At 41.4% G+C, this 23,734-nt stretch overlaps 1 protein-coding gene across 1 annotated transcript in view; it reads right to left on the bottom strand.

The window, feature by feature from the left end:
* ccdc170 (coiled-coil domain containing 170) overlaps positions 1-17,925 on the bottom strand; it is a 68,141-nt gene extending 50,216 nt beyond the window's left edge. The window contains exons 1-4 of the mRNA XM_048601232.1: positions 17,787-17,925; positions 15,224-15,300; positions 6,265-6,292; positions 2,979-3,107 (exon numbers count right to left, since the gene is read on the bottom strand). Coding sequence (XP_048457189.1) covers positions 2,979-3,107; positions 6,265-6,292; positions 15,224-15,300; positions 17,787-17,915 — 363 coding nt within the window. The 5' untranslated portion in view covers positions 17,916-17,925. The remainder of the gene's footprint in view (positions 1-2,978; positions 3,108-6,264; positions 6,293-15,223; positions 15,301-17,786) is intronic.
* Between the last annotated feature and the right edge of the window lie 5,809 nt (positions 17,926-23,734).

The following is a 23,734-nucleotide window of genomic DNA, read 5'->3' on the forward strand; positions in this document are numbered from 1 at the left end:
AATGAAGAAGGGTCTAGGCCCGAAACGTCAGCCTTCTTGCTCCTCTGATGCTGCTTGGCCTGCTGTGTTCATCCAGCTCTACACCTTGTTATCTCAGATTCTCCAGCATCTGCAGTTCCTACTATATCTGAAACCACCAGTGATGTTTGATGAGGCAGATTCCTGGTTTTGAAGGGATTGAGGTTATGAGAAATGGTTTCAAATCTTAACACTCTTCAGCCTTGAACAAGAATGCAGGGAGGAGGGCTTTAGGGATACCATGTTTGGTGGCATTCACTGCAGGGCAAGGGAAATACAGGCACATGGTGGGATAAGGATAGACCAGAGCTGGTGGCAGGAACACCTCTGCACAGAGAGGCTGATCAACTCCTGCAACAGCTTCTGAGCAGAACATTGCAGGCAAACACTCCAGGATTGTACGAAAGCAAGATGTTGTGGGTTGGTATTAAAGGCTTCTTTTAAGTGTTGTGTCAGGTGGATCAACAGCTTCCCTAACGCAGGTTGAAAATCTACTCAAAAATATCTGAATAAACATAAATTCTGAAACAGCCCTGAGGCAATTAGTCTTCACTTATCCACCACTTCCTCTCCCATTTATATTCCATTGATATTGACAGATGCAAAACTCAGAACCAGGGTGTGTTTGTGTAACTTATTACATGCTAATTAAGAGTAGAACTAAACAGGTCAAGGTCTGTAATTTATTCATTGAACTTTATACACCTATGAACATTAACTAAAATTTCACACTCAGTGCAATCTGTCTCTTCCTGGGGCAGTTCCAGCAGACTGGAAAACAGCAAATGTGATGCCATTGTTTAAAAAAGGGGGTAGACAAAAGATGGAGAATTATCGGCCAGTTAGCTTAACTTCTGAAGTGGGGAAAATGCTGGAAGCTATCATCAAGAAAGAAATAGCAAGACATCTAGATAGAAATTGTCCCATTGGGCAGACGCAGCATGGGTTCACGAAGGGCAGGTCATGTTTGACTAGTTTGCTGGAATTCTATGAAGACATTACGAGCATGGTGGACAACGGGGACACAGTAGATGTGCTGTATCTTGATTTCCAAAAGGCATGGACTCGACAAGATGCCACACAAAAGGCTGCTGCAGAAGATAAAGGTGCAAGGTGTTACGGGCAATGTATTAGCATGGATAGAAGATTGGTTAACTAACAGGAAGCAAAGAGTGGGGACAAATGAGTGCTTCTCTGGTTGGTGATCAGTGACTGGTGGCGTGCCTCAGGGATCAGTGTTGGGACCGCAATTGTTTACAATTTACATAGATGAATTGGAGTTGGGGATCACATATAATATGTCAAAGTTTGTGGATGACGCTAAAATGAGCAGTACAGCAAAGTGTGCAGAGGACTCTGAAAGTTTGCAGAGGGATATAGATAGTTTAAGTGAGTGGGCAAAGGTCTGGTAGATGGAGTACAATGTTGATAAATGTGAAGTCATCCATTTTTGGCGGGAATAACAGGAAAATGGACTTTTATTTGAATGGTAAAAATTGCAGCATTCTGCTGTGCAGAGAGACCTGGGTGTCTTTGTGTTTGAATCACGTAAGGTTGGTTTGCAGGTGCCACAGGTAATTAAGAAGGAAAATGGAATTTTGTCCTTCATTGATAGATTGAGTATAAAGCAGAGAGTATACTGTATCCGCTGTTCCCGTTGTGGCCTCCTCTACATCAGGGAAACCAAGTGGAGGCTTGAGGACTGCTTTGCAGAACACCTACACTCGGTTCGCACTAAACAACTGCACCTCCCAGTCACGAACCATTTCAACTCCTCTTCCCATTCCTCAGACGACATGTCCATCCTGGGCCTCCTGCAGTGCCACAACGATGCCACCCGAAGGTTGCAGGAATAGCACCTCATATTCCGCTTGGGAACCTTGCAGCCCAATGGTATCAATGTGGACTTCACAAGCTTCAAAATCTCCCCTCCCCCTACCGCATCCCAAAACCAGCCCAGCTTGTCCCCGCCTCCCTAACCTGTCCTTCCTCCCACCTATCCCCTCCTCCCACCTCAAGACCCACCCCCATCTCCTACCTACTAACCTCATCCCGCCCCCTTGACCTGTCCGTCCTCCCTGGACTGACCTATCTCCTCCCTAACAGCCCACCTACACTCACCTTTACTGGCTCCATCCCCGCCTCTTTGACCTGTCTGTCTCCTCTCCACCTATCTTCTCCTCTATCCATGTTCTATCCGCCTCCCCCTCTCTCCCTATTTATTTCAGAACCCCCTTCCCCTCCCCCATTTCTGAAGAAGGGTCTAGGCCCGAAACGTCAACCTTCCTGCTCCTCTGATGCTGCTTGGCCTGCTGTGTTCATCCAGCTCTACATCTTATTATCTCAGGTTATGTTACAGCTGTATAGCATGCTGGTGAGGCCACACCTGGAAAACTGCATGCAGTTTTGGTCTCCTTATTTGAGAAAGGATGTACTGGCACTGGAGGAGCTGCAGAGGAGATTCACTAGGTTGATTCCGGAGTTGACAGGGTTGGCTTATGAGGAGAGACTGAGTAGACTGGGATTATATTCATTAGAATTTAGAAGAATGAGGGGGGATCTTATAGAAACATATAAAATTACAAAGGGCATAGAAAAGATAGAAGCAGGGAGGTTGTTTCCACTGGCGGGTAAAGCTAAAACAAAAGGGCATCGCCTCAAAATTAGGGGGAGCAGATTTAGGGCTGAATTGAGGAGGAACTTCTTTGCCCAAACGGTTGTGAATCTGTGGAATTCCCTGCCCAGTGAAGCAGTTGAAGCTTTCTCATTGGATGTTTTTAAAGCTAAGATAAATCATGTTTTGAACAGTGAAGGAATTAAGGGTTACGGTGAGAGGTTGGATAAGTGGAACTAAGGCCACAAAAGGATCAGCCACGATCTTATTGAATGGTGGAGCAGGGCCAGATGGCCTGCTCCTGATTCTTATGTTGTTATGTCCCAGTCTCGGTATTTCAGATTACCTCAGCCTGACTGCTTTTATATTTGACCTGCAGTGCAGCCAGTTCACTGCGAGCTATTTCAGAAGCTACCCGATAATGATTCAGTTGTTCACGTAAAACTGGAATTTCCACCATTGGTTCAAAGATTCCCTGGAGGATCAATAGAAACACAATGTGTAAGATTTCCTTGTTGCATACAGTACACACTGACAGATGAATGCTCAGTTCCACTGAAGAGTTCAAATCTTGCTTCGAAATAGATTTAATTCTAGAATTTTCAAACCTCACCGTGCTCTGCTTCCCAGCTATTCTAAAGTCAAAGTCAAACCATGCCTCATCAGTTACCTCTGGGGCTCTACTCTGCGTGACACTGCCTCACCAGCCTCTAGGTAGCCTCTGTTCCTTGGTGCGCAATGGGAATGTTTGGAGAAATGCAATTGCACTTAATGTACTGGTTGCACTTAATGTACTGGCTAGCTTTCCAGAGTCATGAGATCTCTACTGAAAACAACAAATGCTGGAGATCACACCAGGTCAGACAGCATCCATGGAGAGAGCGAAAGCAAGCTAATGTTTCAAGTCTCTTCATCAGAGATCTCTACCTCTGCTGTAAGTACCTTTATATGCTGTCTGAGACAGCCATTAAAACATGTTGTTTGAAATAGTGTCAAAAATGATATAGCTGAAAATATGCAAGCGTTCAGAGGTAAAAGACAGCCAGCTGTTGGAAGTGAACAAAAAAAACCCAGCAGTACATGCAAATTTAAATTACTGGGTCAGTCAAAATACTGTGAATCTTCCTTTCCCTGCTGCTGTGACAGACGATTTAAATACCCCTTGAAATCTGGATTTTTGATCTTTAGAATTTGTTTTCCCTGTCTATATTTTTTTCCACCAATACCTGTATCTAACTGTCTGTCTTAATTGTGAGTATGTCAGTGTGTGTGCGTGTGTATATGTGTGCGCACGTATGTGTGCATTCAGTCTTTCTAAAGGGATATGGCATAAGTTGCATTGTAGTAAATTAGAAATCTATTTTTTTTCTTTCCCGTTTATGAAAGTTGTATTACAATAGGGTATTTTTCCCCCTATTAATGATAAAACCTAGAGTGAATTGCTTTTGTTTCGAATGGCAGTCAGGCAGTCAGGTTGGTCACCTTGGTTGTCTAATTGGGAATTTATATATTTTGTGGTGGCTTGTGGAACAGTGGGCCATGATCATTGCAATCTCATCATTTAAATCCTGACAACACCAAGAACAGAATTGACAAAAACAGTGCAAACAGCATTACATGTGTGTCAGATTTACTGAGTATATCAAGTTGTTGAACACAATGGTATGATATGAAACATCCAGTAGGTCAGGAGTGCCAAGAACAGGATGGATATGTGTAATTATCCATTGTGCCCAGTGTCATTTAAAGATTTAATAATAAGTTGGGCATTCCACATCAATAGCCTGTTAGCAGCCCAGAGATAACGCACATGTTGGTTAGTTCCTGATCAACCGCTCTTTGATATTATAATAACTTGAAATTCTCCTCCCCTTTAAAATTGCTATCCCCTAATGAGTGGTCAGAACATACTGACCCTAAAAATACCTGGGGCACAATTCTGGTTATTAGACCAGGCTTTTTACAACATCAGCAAGAGCACCCAAAATTGACACAGGTCACAGTGTGCTGGTCTCTAGCATTCACTGCCCTCCTAGCCAGAGGAGCCAGTACCCGCCAACAGTGGGGAAGGTTTGCTTATTTCCATTACCAGCCCCATCCAGTCCTGTCCCCTTCCCTAGGCTGAAAGTAAGGATGAGCAATAAATGCTGGCCAGCCAGTGATGCTCACATCCCACAGAATCAACAAAAAAAAGAAAATTCTGCATCTGGTCTCACCCGGCAATGCCATCCTGGAATCTGAGTGGCCCAGACACTGCAGCAGCTCTCAGTGCAAGGGAGTCACTCTCACTCCTGCTCCCACAAATCTGTGACTTATGGAGTGTACAGGGGTCACACTACTTACTGGGAATGCCAAAAATGTCAAAAACACCAAAATGACAACTCTCTGCCATTCACTGATGCACACCACAATTAAGATCAGTAAAGCTTCCACAATTGTTAAAGCCCCTGCTTTTACTCATTTTGACATTGTATACTTCCCAAACAGTTTAGCTCAGTTGGCTGCACAGCTGCTTTGCAATGCTAAGTAATGCCAACAGCATAGGTTCAATTCCTGCACTGCCTGAGGTTACCTTGAACGATTCTCCTCCTTCAACCTATGCCCTCTCTGGAGGTGTAGTGACACTCAGGTTAAACCACTATCAGTTGTCTCTTTATAATGAGAGAGCAGCCCTCGTAAGACTGCAGTGATTTGAACTTTACTTTTCACTTTCGTCAATGTAACTGAAGCTTGCTCTGCCAAATCAATGCAAGTCATCATAAACTAATTGGAGGCTGCAGTGGATGATGAGCATTTATTCAGATCATTGAAACTGCTTTATTGTTTATCTAAACTTCATGGAAAACCTGAAGGGTGCTGTGCATGGCTCCACATTTCAAAGTGTACGTGGAGCCAGTACAGAAGGTGAACAAGTAGCTTGCAAAGCGATGCCAAAACTGAAAGAATTTACGATGAGGAAAGGCAGAAGAGGCTGTGCGTCTTTTCCACAGGAAAAATTACAAGGTGTGACCAGGTGGAGTCTGAAGGGGTGGGGATTTGATAGGGTAAATATTAATAAAACATGTTGGCAGGGAAATCCAAAACTAGGGGTCATAATTATAGATACTCACTAATAAATGCAATGGCAAAGTTAAGAGAAAGTTCTTGATCCAAAGAATTGTGAAAGTATGAAACTTACTTCGACATGGGCTGGTTGAAGTAAAGCATAGATATGTTTAAGGGGAAGTCAATTAAGTGTAGTATGGGAAAAAGAAATACAGGTTATACCAATGAAATTAGATGATGTAAGCTGGGAAGAAGTTTGTGAGGCATAAACCATTTGGACTGAACTGTTTCTACGCTGTAAATTCTTTGTAATTCCATGTAAATCAACTGCCAAGAAAAAATGCAAACATGTAACAATAGTGGAGCTCAAGACCAGTTTTTAATGCACTTCACAATTGTTCCCCCAACGATTGCTATTTTCAACATTGGCAATCAAATGGGTTTTAGATGCCCCTCTGTGTTTAAGTAATCAGATGTTGACTTGTTTCCTTTTGAAGGGGTTAACACCTCTGCTGAAATAACTGGGAAGAATATTGTCACATACGTATTTGTAAAAATCAGTCGCAACTATCAGTTGAATCACATACCTTTTGAGAATCCAATCTGCTCCGACTCCTGCAATGAGAAGGAGAGAAAAGGTGCACGTGACTGCACACTAAACAGTTGGCACAGAGCTGAAATATTGGAATAATGTGAACATTACAGATAAGGCACAGTATTTAGTACAATACCATATTTTTAAAAAACTAAAAACGAGTAAAAGTGTATTAGACAAGTTAAGAAATCGCAAAGATATTGACTAACAAAAATGAAGCATAGCACCCAGGCTCTGTTATGGCATACGGGCTATCCAAGGGGAGGGGATCCAGCTGCATGGCCAATGGGGCATAATGTCAAAGTTATTGGGCCCATTTTGACAGTTTCTTTCTTTGGCCTTGGACTCTTGAAGATTTTTTTTTCTACTCTTGTCATTCTCTCAGTTTACAGCTGATCTCTCCTGTAAGGCAGAGCCATATCCCTCATGATTTAACGTTCTATTTTGTAACCCAATATCTGGATATACACTATCCTGACTCAAGGGTGTAAAAATGAACCCCTCTTTTCCTCCAAAAGGATGAGATATCCAGAGTGGGCCACTGCAACTTTATGTATACTTCTCTAACATTCTTGAAGCCAACACTGCTGATATTGTGGTGGCACAATGATCTATGTAAAATCAGGAAGCTGGTTATTTCTGGGACAAGTAGAAGGCTCACCAATACCCTCTCCAAGGAATTTAAGAATGGGCAATAAAAGCCAGGCCTAACCACATTCCTAGAATGAGGGTTTTCTTTTAAATGCCAGGCTCTGCAATCTATCCCGTGATACAGTAAATAAGTGCATACACTAGACAATCCTCAATTGTTAGCAAAATCTTCAATGCTTGTCCTCTTTTTGATCAATTCTAATATGTTTACTAGCTCTGCTCTTGCCACTGGCTTTACAACTGGCAATGTGTACTGGTTTGTGATCCTGTTGTCTTTGACCTCTACCTCCTTCCCTGTCAAGGGGATGGCCAATTGGTCAACGAAGCTACACACCGCCCCCCCAAGGATGCAGGCCCTATCAATTAATTTCTGCTGCGCATGCATTCAGTTATCTCAATTTCTCAAGTGCAAATGCCAAAAAATGTTACTCGGACTGTGGCAATGTACCACATATTTTCTCGTTTCATGAAGGAGAGCAGATTCAATGGTCAATTCAGGAAGTCATTTGGCATGCCAGTCCCCACAGGCTCAAGGAAGTGACTGCACTGTGAACATAGCCATTCCCCACCTAATCTTGACATTAATGTTCAAAAACAAAACATGAGGGATTTCAAGTTAAGAATGCAACATTGTATGAATTATGCTAATTTCAGATGACAATAAGTCAACTTCTCCACAAGGTTCTCCACCCATAATGCAATCAACAAACATATAGAATTGGACCCCATATACAAACCCACACAGATCAAAACCGGAAATGGTTTTTACACTACTCACCATAACATACCAGACAGTATAAATTCCAAGCAGAGTAGAATAATATGGCTTCATTGGAAGCTCCACTAATGATGTTACCTAGCATGGTGACGAAACATCTGAATGAGAACAAGCCAGCTCGGCGAGCAAGTCAACAACCTCGCCCACAACCCGAGCTACGGATCTTTGCCAAAACTTTAAAGGGTCAATTTCTGTTCAGGACACAGGTTAGCACCATTAACAGTGCTAAGATAACATAGATAACAAATTGCTCTTCTCACATATTATATCTGTTTGAAAAACATAGTCATTTTGTGTGTGAAATTAACCAGTTTGTCTTATTCACTGTGTGAATGTGTGCGACACTAGCACCATCAGCATTTTTTGACTCTCACTGATGCTAGCATAAAAGGTGGTGGTGGCAAGCAGCATTCTTAATTTGCTGCTATCCATGTGGTGAAAGTAATTCCATAATTGACCATAAGACAATCAGAGGAAGGAGCTCAAGGTGACCATTCGGCCTATCAAGTGTCCATCAACGAGATCGTGGCTGATCCGATTGATCTTCCTCAGCTTCACTTGCTTGCCTTTCCTCCATAACCCCTGACTCTGTTACAGATTAAAAATCTGTCTATCTCAGCGTTGATTATATTTAATGAACCAGCCTCGACAGCCCTCTGCAGTAATGAATTCCACAGATTTGCTACCCTCAGAGAAGAAATTCATCCTCATGTCTGTTTTAACTGGTGACCTCCTCACTCCTGAGATTATTCCCTCTGGTCCTATATTCTCCCACAAGGGGAAACAATCTTTCCACATCTACCTTGTCAAGTCCTCTAAGAATGATGTATGGTCATCTCTTGTTCTTCTAAACTCTAATGAGTACAAACTGAACTACTCAATCTCTCCTCATAAGAAATCCCTCCATGTCCAGGATCAAGGTACCGAACTACATTTGGACTGTTTCTAATGCCAGAATATCTTTCCTTAATAAGCAGACCTAAGCTGTTCACAATATTCTACGTGTGGTCTGACTAGTGCCTGTAGAGTTTTAGCAAGACTTTCCTATTTGAATATTCCATTCTCTTTGAAATAAAGGCCAATGTTTTACCAGCTTTTTCTATTACTTGCCGAACTTCGATGCTAGCTTGTTGTGATTTATGCACAAGGACCCCCAAATCTCTCTGTGCTGCAGCTTCTCTCCATTTAAATAATATTCAGCCCTTCTATTCCTCCCGTCAAAGTGCACAACTTCACAACTTCCCACATTATATTCCATTGGCAAAGTTTTTGCATACTCACTTAACTTGTCTATGTCCATCAGCAGACTGTCATCCTCATCACACACTTTCCTGCCTGTTTTTGTGTCATCCGTAAACGTGGCTACAGTATACTCACTTTCTTCATCCAAATCATTAATATTTTGTAGTGGTCCCGACACAGATCTCTGTGGCATCTGCTAGTTACAGGTCACCATCCTGAAAACGTACGCCTTTTCCCAACTCTCTTTCTTATATTAGTTAGCCAATCCTCTACCAGAATGATACATTACCTCCAAAATCAAGGGGTCTTATCTTATTAAGTAGCCTAACATGCGGTATCTTAACAAAATCTATTGAAAATCCCAATATACTTCATCCACTAGTTACCCTTTAGTTATTCTGCTTGTTACCTCCTCAAAAGAATTCAAATAAATTTGTCAGGCTTGATGTTCCCTTCATGAAGCCATGCTGACTCTGCTTGATCATATTGTGTGTTTCTAAATGCTCTGCTATTACATCCTTTATAATAAGATATTCCCAATACAAATTTTAAGGAAGGATCACCAGACTTGAAATGTTAACTCTGATTTATCTTCACAAATGCTGCCAGACCTGTTGAGCTTTTCCAGCAATTTCTGTTTTTATTACAAATTTTAAGCTAATGGGCTTATAGTTACCTGTGTTTTGCTTCCTTCACTTTCCAAATAAATGTACTGCATTGGCAATTTCCCAATCCTCTGGGACTTCTCCAGAATCAAAGGAATCTTGGAAGATTATTGCCAGTAGATTAACTATCTTTTTGGTACTTCCTTTAATAACCGTAAGATGCATCTCATTAGATCCAGGGTCTTTAGTTTTCCTAGTACATTTTCCCTAGTGATAGTTATTGCACTTATTTCCTCTGCCTCTATTGTCCTTTGATTATTTTGTATTTTTGGAAGGCTATTAGTGTCTTCTACCATGAAGACTGATGCAAAGCATTTATTCAATTCCTCTGCCATTTTCGGGTTCCTCAATGTTATTTCCCCAGCCCCATTTTTTATGCTTCCTTTGGCCTCTATCTTCTTTTATTGATAACTAAAGAAGTTCTTGTTCTAACTATTAGAGTTCCCTGACTTTGAACTAGAAACCTTGCAGGGATAATATATGTCCAAGTCAGGGATGGGTGTAGGGCGAAGGGAAACTTATGAGACGATGGAGTTCCCATGCAGTCACCACCCTTGTGTTTTGACATGTTGGAGGTTATGGGATGGATAACCACCACCAGCCACCTCCCCACTCCACCCCCACCACAACCATCACCACCACCCCAGATAGGCTTTGTCCCACCAGACTACCAAATCAGATCACTTTCCAAGAAATGCACATGCAAGATGTATTATAGAGCTCAGATCATACTATCAAAAGAATGGCTATTCAGCAATAAAGGTAAACTCCTGCTATTAGGGGATTTGGGGAGTTGTTGCTGGAAAGAAACCATGCTATCAAATGCAATCATGCAGACCTAATGTTTATAATTCTTCAATTTTTTTGTTACATGTAGTTTTTGTTTACTTAGACCAGGTATTAATCTGGATCATCATCCCTGTGGATATAAAATATTACACATTACTAGTACTGGTATATACTAGCATTGACATAGTTATAGGCCCAATACACCGCTCCCAAGATTTGCTACAGCCGTATGAAGTGTGGCATCACACAATGTCCACTGCATAAAAATATTTACTGTATGTTTTATATATGATATGCATATAGAGACAGAGTTCTACAGCATGGAAACACACCCCTCTGTCCAACTCATCCATGCCAACCAGATATTCTAAATTAATCTAGTCCCATTTGCCAGCATTTGGCCCATATTCTTCTAAACCCTTCCTATTCATATACCCATCCAATGAGATGGAAATTTACCTGATAGAATGTGCCTGCTTGTGAAAGGACAACTTTCCACATTGTTCAGTAGATGTAGCTCTTTTTAAACATCTTACTTGTAGTTGTGACTGTGGGGACCACAGATGGAAGTGGAGATGGATCATCCACACAACAATCCTGACTAATGATAGTTACAATGCTTCAGCTCATTTTTGTATTCAGTTGTGCTGTGCTGTCATTAATGAAGAATGGTAATGCCAGTAAACCTCCTAATGATGTCAACATTTTTAATTTGTGACAGGATTGCAGAGTTTTAAGCTGGTCCATTCCTTATGTGGTCACTTAGCCAAAAGTGGTACATTACTGTCACTGCTTAGAATGCTATAATTCTATGTTGTAGTATCACCAGTTTGGTACACAATTTTCAGGTAGATCCTTATACTATGCTCCACACATGGTCATGTGCATGTCTATATTCCTCTTTGAATCAGGCTTGGTCACCTAGCACGGCTGTGATAGAGGAGTGAATAACGAGTCAGTCTGTGAAGCTAAAAATGAAGTTGTATGTATCTCTGCTGCTGCTGATGGCCTACAGCTCCTCAAGGTTGCCCAGTTTTGGGCTACTGGATCTTTAGAATTATAGAGTTGTACAGCACAGAAACAGTCACTTCGGTCCAACTCGTCCATGCTAACCAGATATCCTAAATTAATCTAGTCCCGTTTGCCAGCATTTGGCCCATATCTTCTAAACCCTTCCTATTCATATACCCAACCAGATGCATTTTGAATGTTGTAATTGTACCAACCTCCACCACTTCCTCTGGCAGCTCATTCCATAGACACACCTTTCTCTGCGTGAAAATGTTGTCCCTTGGGTCCCTTTTACATCTTTCCCCTCTCACCTTAAACCTAAGCCCTTTAGTTTTGCAACCACCACTACCACAGCCCCCCCCCCCCCCCCCCCCCCCCAGCCCCCACGCCCCCCCAGCACCCCCCCACGTCCTGTACAGCTGTTACATGACCTCCCTACTCCTACACTCAATGCACTGACCAATAAAGGCAAGCGTACCACATACCTTCTTCACCACCCTGTCTACCTGTGACTCCACCTTCAAGGATTTTTGAACCTATATATATAATATAGAATAATAAAAATACTTAATCAGATGCTCAGTAATCAAACTAATGAGGAGATTAAAACTGCACACGCCACCATGAAGTATTATAATACACGTATCATCAACTACGCTGCATGAAATATAAGCCTGTCTCCTTCCTGCTGCTCAGTCAAAGGGTTTTAGGTACAAGCTCCATTCCAGAGGCACGTGCACACTTCAATAATATGGAGGATAATGTGCAGTAATCCTAACTCTTCTGCTATATTTCAGTTATCATGTTAAACTCAGGTGGACATAAAAGATCCAATGATATGATTACAATAAGAGGACGGTGTTCACCCTCAATTTTTGCCACCCAAAATAGATCAACTGACATTCATTTCAGTGCTGTTTGTGGTTCTTTGTACAGTTTGTTGCTGTTTACTTACATAGCAACAGGGAGTTCTTTTCAAAAGTAGCTATAACAACAGCATTTTGTATTGCTGTAGCTCCACGTTATACATTGGAAAACATTTTGAAATATGGAACTATAAAAATGGAAGCTCTTTGTCCTCACAAACATCTTTGAAACAAGCTGACTCTTCTATTGTGACATTATGAATGCCCTCATTCCAACTCTGGGATTGCACCTGCAACGTATGTTTCTGAATCTTTTTGAATCTGTAGAATCCTGCAGAGACATCAAACAAACTATGAAATAAATTCAGACAATTTTTAATTCTTTTATGGGATGTGGGTGTTGTCGGCAAGACATGCAGTTGTTGCCCTTCTCAGGCAGCCCTTGAACTGATTGGTTTGCTGGGCCATTTCAGAAGGCAGTTAAGAGTCAAACGCATTCCTGTGGGTCTGGAGTCACACATAGGCCAGGCCAGACCGAGTAAGGATGGCAGATCTCCTTCCCTAAAGGACATCACTGACCCAGATTGTCTTTTGCAAGAATTGCTTATAGTTGTGATGGTCACTTTTACTCTGACTAGCCTTATATTCCAGAATTATTATTTGAATTTAAATTCCACCAGCTCCAGTGGGATTTGAACCTATGCCCACAGCTTATTAGCCTGGGCCTCTGACTTACTAGTTCCATGATATTACCACTACATCACTATCTCCTCCAATACAAAAATATGTGACACAGATTTCAACAACTTTAACATGCAAAGATGTCCCAAGGCACTTCATAGAGGTGTAAACTAATGGATATGAAGCCAAAGAAGTAAACATTAGAAGATTATAAAGTCTTTCTTGGTCGACAAAATGTCTTAATAAATATAAACAATCCCCAAGCCAAGCCACTTTGTAGAGTTCTGCTTGCTATTATGGGATTACAAATTATCTCCTTTCGTGGCATTGATGCTCTTGCCTGTCTCTGGAGCATTTAGACTTTGATTGCCAACAGCTAAACATTGCCCCCAGCATGAACAAGGCCCACAGCTGGAATGTGACCACGTAAATCAAGATCCTAGGACAGGCCAAACAGAGACAATTTCTAGAGGCTTGGTTCTCCACTAAGAAGGCCATCAATAAACGCATTGAATTAGACCCTATAAATACACCACTGCAAAGAAAAACTGGAAATGAGGTAACCAATTCCAATGGACCCCAGAGTTTAAATACCAGGCAGGAAAACACAACAGCACTTCATTGGAGGCTGCACTGATGATGTTACCCAGCAGGGTAATGAAACATCTGCGAACTAATGAATCAGCTCGGTGAGCAAACCAACCATAGGTAAAACATCACGCAGCCAGTCAATACAAAGCTCTATGATCCGAGGAATGGAGGAACAGCATAAATATCCACTAGGACAAACTGAGGAGGCCCCATCCACACACTCAGCCGAATGTAGAAGATCCCACGGCATTATTCAGAATGGTTCAGGAGACTTCTTCACCATGTTCAGGCCATCACTAAGAGAGACTTTCTTGTCTTTATCACATTGCCGCTTCTTGTACTTTGCTGTGCACAAATTAGCTGCATTTCATACATCACAACAGTGACTATACTGCAAAAGCACTTCCAAGCTGTAAAGTGATCTGGGACTACCTGAAGCTGTGAAAGACCCCCTATCAACACAAATCTTTCTTTTTCTGCTGAAATGTTTCAGATCATCCTGGATCGATAATCTCACATTATTTCCTTTACTGGAAACTGTCTTCTTAAACCCCTCATCCCTGTCTCCTCCATCTTTACCTCCACCAACATGCACAGGAGCTCATGAATTTTGTTGTCATTAAGATGGAGAACATCCTCGACTGCTTCTCCCTCTTTTTCGCTATCTCATTAAGCAAATCTTCCTTCTGGTCTCCCTCTGAACTCTCATTTTTCCCTAGTTTCCATCCAGTCTCCAAAAATTCCTTTCCTCTCCAAAGTTGTGGAACTTGCTACTGCTTCCCAAATCCATCGTTCCTGTAATTCCAAAGTTTGATTTTGTGTAATCAGGTCACTGTTTCCATCACAGCACCAAAATGACACTTATTAAACTCACTAATGACATCTTATGAGACTGCAACAAAGGTAAACTATCCATTCTTGTCAGTTTTGATCTATCTCTACCTAGTGACACGGTTAGCCATACCATCCTGATTCAATGCCTCTCCACTGTCACCCAGCTGGGTGGACAGCAGTCATTTAGATCCTTCCTTATATATTCAATTGTGGGCAGAACATTACTACAATGGCTTCTCCCCACCCACCTACAGATCCATCGTTGGCCCCCTCCCATTTCTAATCTGCATACTGCCAATCATTATCTAAAACTCTGCTGCCTGTGACCTGATTGACAGGAAGTCCAGTTCACCTTTTCTCCTGCATTAGTTCCTGGGAGGAAATGCCCTGATTTTAGAAATGTGTCTTCAGTTTTGAACCTCTCCATCGCCTCGCCCCTCCCTATCTGTGCCATTTCTTTCTGACTCATGATCCTCAGATATTCATGCTTCCCCAGTTCTGGATTCTTCAGGATCACCGATTGTAAATGCTCCATCATTGGCAGCTATGCCTTCAGCCCCTCCCTGTACTTCTCTGCCTCTGCACCTCACATTCCTCCTTTAAGATAGTCTCTTAGACCTCTGTGCTTTTAGCCATCTATTCTAATGTCTCCATATGTACTCAGTGTGAAATTTGGTTTGGTAACACTGCTATGATGGGTCTTGGAAAATTTTACTGGATGTATTAATGCAAGGGGCTGTTGCTGCATATTTTCATTTAACTACATGCTGTCTTAGTTTACACACACAGTTGGCTGCAAGCAAAATTATATATTCTTAATATACCTTAATAGTGAACTCTTACCTTCCACCACTGAGTGTGGCAATTAATTCTTCTTTTTCGGTCAGTTGGCGCTTCATCGCATTAAGTTGCTCTTGGAGCTGAAAAATTAGTCTAGCAGTTATAAACTTGGACAGGTTCACCTTTCACAGTTCAATAAGCAACTCCTGTAAATGCTTTGCTCGTTCGCCTTCATTGCTTAGACCATTGAGTATAGGAGTTGGAGCATCATACTGCAGTCATACAGGACATTGGTGAGGTCACTTTTGGAGTACTGTCTACAATTCTGGTTGTCCTGCTATAGGAAGGATATTGTTAGATTGCAAAGGGTGCAGAAAAGATCAACGAAGATGTTACCGGACTGGAGGGTTTAAATTATAGGGAGAGGCCGGATAAACTTGAACTTTCTTCACTTCAGCATAGGAGGTTGAGATGCAGCCTTAGGGAGGTTTATAAAATCACGAAGGGCTTAGATACGGTGAAAAGCAAAGGTCTTTTCCCTAGGTAGGTGAGTTCAAAATTAGAGGGCATATTTTTAAAGTGAGAGGAGAAAAATTTAAAAGGGAGCTTAGGGGCAACCTTTTCAACAGACGGTGATTTATATGTGGAACGAACTGCCAGAGGAAGTTTTAGTTGCAGGTACAGTTACAACATTTAATAGACATTTGGTCAGGCACATGAATAGGAAAAGTTTAGAGAGGTTTGGTCCAAATGCAGGCAAGTGGGACTAGTTTAGTTAGGGAAACTTGATCAGCATGGACAAGTTAGACCGAAGGCTCTGTTTCTGTGCTGTACGGCTATGTATCATGACCACAGAATGCAGTTGTAACCCCAGCTAAGTCAGTCAAGATGCCAGAACCAAAACAATCGTGATCGTAAAAGTGAACTAAGTTTAATCAATAGGCAATAGTAGCTGTTCTGCTGACCAATGTGTGGGGAATGGTCTCACCACTTGTTAAGAAAAGGGATTGCGGCATTTTTGATTCACACACAATTGCACCAGAAAAACCTTCACTTGATTTGAAGGCACAAACATTAATTAGCTTGTTTGCATTTTATTAACGTACAGTTACCTTATATATTCAATCCCCTCCATAAAGTGTCAGGATACATCTTGCACTACTCGAGGTCATTTTGCAAGGTATGTAATTCTTCTCACCAGTTCAGTGAGAAGAATCCTCCTTACAAACTCAGCAGGCTAGTCAAACAGTTCCTCACACAACTGCATACACTTAAAAATGAAGAGTTAAGGATTAAATACACTTTAATGTTACAGTTGAGTGAACTAGTTAATGTTCCAAAGATGACAGCTCATCTGAAAATTCATTGAGCTGAATGAAGCATAAACATTCATTCTGCCATCAAGCCAAGATTTGTTCACCTTAAAACTGTACCCCATGTAGATTTACAAGTGTAGCAAATACATGTGTTGCAAATACCAAATATTCCAGAATGCACTTTAAAAATCGCATTAAAAATGCATCTTTGCAGTGAAGCTGCATTTATGCCATCATTAAGGGAATGAAAGGCGAACTGGTGTTTCTAATCTTTCATGGGATGTGGGCATCATTGACAAAGCCAGCATTAGTTGCCCATTCCTAATTGCCCTTGAACTAAACACTGTGCAGGCACTGCCTGTTTAACACTGCTGCCTTACAGCGCCAGGGACCCAGGTTTGATTCCAGCTTTGGGTGACTGTCTGCACAGAGTTTGCAAGTTCTCTCTGTGTCTGCCTGCTTCGGTTTCCTCCCACAGTCCAAAGATGTGCAGGTTAGGTGGTTGGGCCATGCTAAATTACCCATAGTGTTTACATTTACGCAGGCTAGGTCGGTTAGCCATGGGAACAACAGGCTTACGGTGTGGGGTGTTGGTGCAGGTTCAAAGGGCTGAATGGCCTCTGTCTGCACTGTACTATTTTATGATTCTAAGTGGCTTGCAATGGGGTGTCAACCACATTACCGTGGGTCTGGAATCACATGTAGGCCAGACTAGGTCATTCTTACAAGCCATTAGTGAATCAAATGGGTTGTTACGAAAATAGATGCTAGTTTCAGGGCACCACCTCTGAGACAAGCTTTCCATTCCAGATTTGTGACCTGTATGGACATTCAAGTGGATGGACATTTTGGTCAGCACGGACCAGTTTGGGCCAAAGGGCCTGTCTCTTTGCTGTAGAACTCTTATGACTCTATAAGAGTAGTGGGAAGTTTTTCTGGCATCCACACCAATATATATATCCCCCAATCATGACCACAAATAATCTGGTGGTTAGATTTTTTTTTCTAATCAAGCTGTTCAGAGATGTTTATGGCACATCTCTGGAGCAGATGGGAGTTAATCCCAGGCCTCCTGCCTCAGACGTAGGGACACTACCACTGCACCACAAGAACCCCCTAAATGAGTTGTTAGTTCTCACAGTGCTGTTTGTGAGAACTTTTGTGAGAACTTGCTATGAGGAAGTAGTCTCCCCTTTAAGTGGTGCAGACATAAAGTCACTATCTTCATTTTGCATGCTGTTCTCCACCCAACATCCCTTGACCATGCAGCCCCCAAGGCGTGGGCTGGTGTTGAATGAAGGTCCACTCACCTCGGGCACTCGGTGGCCGGCCGCTGGCGAGCTCGACATTCGGCCCAGCGAGCGCAGCGCACGGTTACTGTTAACATCGATCAGCTCCGGGACCGGGGAGCCCGAGTCCGCCCCTCTGCAGCCGGACATTGGGAGCAGGGAATTGGGCGGGGGAAAAATTCCAGCTAGCAGCAAGCCTCACACTCTGAGCTCGGCGACTGCCGGCCTGAAAGTACAGCCTTGCCTCCGGCTGCACTGTTACCAGGGTCTCCCATGGCAACACAGTTGCAACGGCATCTGGAGGTGGGCCACATGACATGATTGACAGAGACAAAGTGAACATTCACACAGCCTTCTGTGATAAATACTATCTTGTTCAGACAGAAGGATTGCCGGAAGTAACAAAGAATTATAATTAATAATCCTGGCTGGAAAGCTGCACCGAGAAAATTAGTTACGTTTCACAAACTTTCGGCATAAACAATTGGATAAAAGTTATTACTTTCTCCCAAAGTGGTGTCACAGCTTTCAAGCCCAACACCTCTTTGGAAAGTACAAAATTAAGGGCTGTTCTTGCTGATTTTGCAAACGTGCTCCTCCTGAACCAGCGGATTGCCACATGCTGTACTCCAATAAAATTGCGGGGCAGCCTGAAGTCTGACATGTTACTCGGAGTCTTTACATCTCATCGATGTGTTGAATCAGCACCCGGAAATCTGGATGCCAAGCTCTGGATTTATCTAACGGCCTCGCATTGAAGAAGGAGAAAGCTTGAACACGAGATGAAAAACGAAAGAACTGCGGATGCTGTAAATCAGACACAAAAACAGAAGTTGCTGGAAAAGTTGAACAGGTTCTGGGAAGGGTCACTGGACCCGAAACGTTAACTCTGATTTCTCTTCACAGACGCTGCCAGACCTGCTCAGTTTTTCCAGCAACTTCCGTTTTTGAACACAAGATGAGTTTTTTTTTTAATTCCTACCCAGCGGGATAATAATGGTGAGGTTTTAGAGGAGGATGGGATAACTATGTGGAAGGCTGTATTCAGGTTGAAATCATGAAGAAGGAGAATTTACCTTTGTCAATCACATAGGATGTCATTTGTAACTTCGAAAAGATTCATTTCAGCACTACGGCAGTGGTGGAAACCCGACAGAAGAGATTAAAACGTAGAGTTGCAAGGAAAAAAAAATTAGCAGAGATTTGGAAAGTAACAGCACAATTATGTACTTGGAAGGGAAGGTTAGAGGTGGGCTAGTAGTTTGCAAAAACAGAGGAGACAGAATGGTTTTAAAAATACTTCGGTGGTTGTAAAGCACTTTGGGATATTTTGTGGCTGTGAAAGTAACTTGATAAATAATTCTTCCCCATAAGGGTTCAAACCCAAACTGTGCGAGGCAGATTCCTTTACGATTAGTTTAATTCTCTGTTCAATTGCCACCTTGCATGTTGAATGATGACGATTAGGAAGGATTAACAACCTGTTAAAAGTTGCCTCTTTTTGCTCCCAGAAGCTTGATAGGCCTGGTTACCAATTTATTCAAAAGAATGGAGGAGGTAATGTATCGCAAACAGATTTATGTTCATCAAAGTGGAGCATATATATTTTACTGACTTGTTAAATCAGTGGGTTGTTCTATATAATTGGTGTTTTTGTATAACCTTATTATAGGTTAGTTGTGTACATGATACTCAATTTTAAATTTTAGACATGATGCACATAGCATTTGAGGTAAATTTGTACTTGGTCAACTGGGGAAAAATGGCTAACAAGGAGATACAACAATAAAGTGGCAAACAAACACCAAAGGAAAATTAAACCCATTCATATACTCTTAGCAGTGATGCACCCAGTCTATCCCACTGCCCATAAGTCATTGAATACCTGAAAGATCTACCTTTTTAATTTCAGCTTCCTTCCTCTTTTTTTCCCATATGATAACTCTCTATAGTTCTCTTTCCTTGAGGCTGCCTATTAGCTTGAAGGTAGGTCTTGCATTTTGAGCATGTTATACTGTAAATAATTCCACAGATGCACCAAGCAGTGTTTAAACTCACCAAACTCAACATTTGAATAACAAAGATCAAAGTTAAATTAAATTATTTGAAGAAAAGCAAGAGCAAATGTGGGAACATTTTTGGGGAAATGGTGTTTGAATATTTAAAAAAAAATCAAGGAAGTTATATATCTGTGGGTGAGAAAGAAGAGAAAAGATTAGCAAAGGCAAATGTGGATCTATTATAGGTGGAGACAGAATTGTCTGACGTGAGGAGAAATTCCTTCATTCTGAGTAGTGAATCTTTGGAATTCTCCACTCCAGACAGCTGTGGAATGTCAGTTCATGAATGTGATCAAGACCAAGATCAAAAGACTTCTACATCATAATGATACCAAGGGATGTGAGGATAGCGCAGAAAAATGGCATTGAGATTGATGATCAACCTTGATCTAGAATGATGGAGCAGGTTCAAAGGGAATCTACCGTGATCTAAAATGGTGAAGCAGGTTCAAGGGAGATCAGCCATGTTCTAGAATGGTAGAGAAGGTTCAAGGGCCTGAATGGTCTACTCTTGCTCCTAACACTGCTCTTCAGAAACTCCCAAGGCCTATGGGGAAAAAAAAACAAACCTTTGAGCAATCAGAAGAAACTACCAATAAAACTGCAAAAGCGATCCATTGTTATGACTGTGACAGGAATAATGCTGTAATAATCAAGGCCCATTACTCCCCATATTTGTGTAACTGGGTTAATTATTACCAAAATGGCCAATTTAGTAATGTTATCAAAAATAAACTTCACTAGGCTTCTTTAAAGAACACAAAATAATCAGTTGATAATGAACAAAAATATTCTTGAAACAAATAACAAACTCTCGTCAATACCTAAGGTATGGCCTTGAATTAAATCTACATACCCTTAGTCCCACACACAGAATACTAAAAAGAAATCTCTGCAAGATTTTTATATGGAAAAAGGGAACTATCAACACTGTGGACCAACAGTCTGGAAAGAAAGGATGGAATGTGATGATTTCTCATGTCCACTTTTTCCTGCCAATGAAGCTGAATTGCTGACAACTGGAGATTAATGATAGATGTCCAGTTCTGATTCCAACCAACACAGGTTTGAGTTCTTGACTGGTCAGCCTGCCATTTCAGGTTTTAAACAGGTAGACAGAAATGCAGGACTGGTATTTAGCTCTATCAGGTCCTAGGAACTTTTACAGTGAGCAGGACTTTAGGAGGGAGTTTCACAGCTTCCCTGACTTCTGCATCTGTAGAACGGAGCTCTAAGTTTAGAGAGGTCTTCTAGGCAATTATTAACATAGGGGCCCCTATTCCTCTCCAAGCCAGGCTTTTCAGTAATTAGATAATAAACCCTATCACTTACCTCCTTCAAAGGACCTTAGCTGCTTCTCCAAGTCACTTATTTCCATTAAGGAAGAGGTAAACCAAAGAACACTTTAAACTGTTGGCTCCATTTTAAAGAAATAACATTGTAAAACTAATTTTAATCCAGAAAATGTTCTAATTGTTAAAGTTCTTCATTTCTTCTAAATAGTCCTTAAGTATAATTACTTATTCCCAACAGTAAATAAGTCACTCAAAATGCAAATTCCTTTTCCTGAATAACTGGAATTTGTGTCTGATATGGAGTTTGAAAAATGAAAACAACAAAATATGACAAATTTGCAAATCAAATTGTCACAAGTCCTTTGCATACTTTATCTTCTCTGATTTATCCTCAAAAGTTCCAGTTTCTTCAATATTCTTGGTTGTAGATTTAATGGGACAGCTTCTGTTCCCAGGTTGAAGTTCAGCAGCATAAGGTTTCCACTTGCTTCAGAGGTCTCCTCTTGATGATATCAAGAATCAGGGTCATTTAGATTATCCTATCTTTGTGGGGAGTCCAACTGCAACAATTCACTTTAGTCTGATAAATGTCTTCTATATAATTTTGTCAGCTGGGCACATAGAGAATATAAGGGCCTGTTCTGCCATTCAGTTAGATTAAGACTGACCAGAGATCTAACTCAATACATGGGCTTTTGTTCCATGATTCTTGATGTTTTGGCTAACAAAAATTTTTCAATCTCGAACTAAAATCAACAACTGACGTAGACTCATTTGCCAATTGTTGCACAGTTCTAAACTACTACTACTACTAATGTGCATAGAAGGAATATCAATCCTGAAAGGTCTGGCTTTACCTTTTAGACTACTCCACCAAGATTTTGACTTCCCAATCAACAGAAATAGTTTTTCTATCTACACAATCAGTTCCCCTCAATATTTTTACAATTTCAATAAAAACACTCCCATACCTACTATAGTTCAGGGAATTTAACCCTCTAAGTCCAAATTTCATTCTGGTCAATCTATTCTGCACTTCCAGAGAGTATCCACAAGATTTTTTGGATCTCCACTGTTTCTGGCTAGACATCATTTAAAAAATATCTTTAAGATTCAAAGTGGATGACCTCTTCCATGTTAAAATCTGTCCACTGCAGTTTCGCCCATTCTTGCTCTTTATACAGCATTCTTTCTCAGGATTGAGGATATTTGCTTCCACTCTGATTTGATGGGATAAGTCCAATGCGCAATCTGCATATTGGGCTACATGTGGGGCAGATGATACTTGAAGGGTTGAGTAGATGAATTGATTGGAGGTTTGTGTGCTTTCTCTATCACCGTTTCTGCATATCCCTGATAATTTTTCAGGATCTTTCTCAATAAATTTTGGTTTTGTTCAGTTGCAAGCCAGGAAATCCATGAGTTGATGGGGATGCTTGATCTCTTCGGTTATGTTTCAAGACCATCCCCAAAGCATTTCCATGCCGTCCTGACAGAATTCAGAGTAGAACAGTTCTTTTAGGAATCTGGCATCATGCATACAAATGTCACATCTTGGCCAGCAAAGTTGGTTTTGAGTGTTTAGTGCCTTATTGCCAATTCACTTGTAATCTCTTCACTTAATAGATCAAAAGCTCTGTAATTTTATGCTCCCTCTGACATCAACTTCAACTGTTACAGGGTGACAATATATTAGCACAGGCTTAGGATTTTTAAGGACACAGAACAGAATAAACAGCTTGTTTCAAGTTAGTAGGCTGGTACTTAGGAGCTGCAAGGTTTTTGCAAGGACTTTAGCTATTTGCAATCTATATTAATCAATTAAATGAAGGGATCAAGTATAATGTGTCCAGGTTTGCTGATGGCACAAAGCTCCAAAAAAGCAAGCTTTAAGGAAGACAAAGGCTGCAAAGTGATATGGCCAGATCACGTGAGTGGACAAGAAAATGGCAGGAAAGATGCGGAAGTGTTAGAAAAGGTGCAGTGGAGATTTACCAGGATGTTGCCTGAAATGGAGGGAAGGTCTGACGAGGAAAGGTTGAGAGAGCTAGGGCTTTTCTCTTTAGAACGAGAAGGATGACAGGTGACTTGATAGAGGTGTACAAAATGATCAGAGGTATAGATAGAGTAGGCAGCCAGAGACTTTTTCCTAGGGTGGAGGTAACTTTTACAGGGGACATAGTTTTAAAGTGAAAGGAGGTAGATATCGGGAAGACGTCAGAGGTAGGTTCTTTACTCAGAGAGTGGTAGGGGCGTGGAATGCATTGCCGGAGAGGGAAGTGGAGTCGGCCTCATTAGGGGCATTTAAGCAGCTATTAGATAGGCATATGGATGATAGTATAAAGTAGCGGTGGAGGTTAGATAGACCTTAGGTTTAGGGTAAAAGTTCGGTGCAACATCGTGGGCTGAAGGGCCTGTACTGTGCTGTACTGTTCTATGTTCTATGGCAGAAGGAATAAAGTTAACCGCAGTGGGAAAAACAAAGACCAAGTGGTCTAAAAAAAGATTTCGAGATCACCAGATTTAAAACAATATCAGGTAAGGGGAAATCCATGTCAGAGAATGGTTGTGGGCAACCTTCTTTGAGGTCATTAGCACTGTAGTCATTGCTGCT

This window comes from Rhincodon typus, chromosome 9 (assembly GCF_021869965.1).
Source record: "Rhincodon typus isolate 14 chromosome 9, sRhiTyp1.1, whole genome shotgun sequence".
NCBI classification, from domain to species: domain Eukaryota; kingdom Metazoa; phylum Chordata; class Chondrichthyes; order Orectolobiformes; family Rhincodontidae; genus Rhincodon; species Rhincodon typus.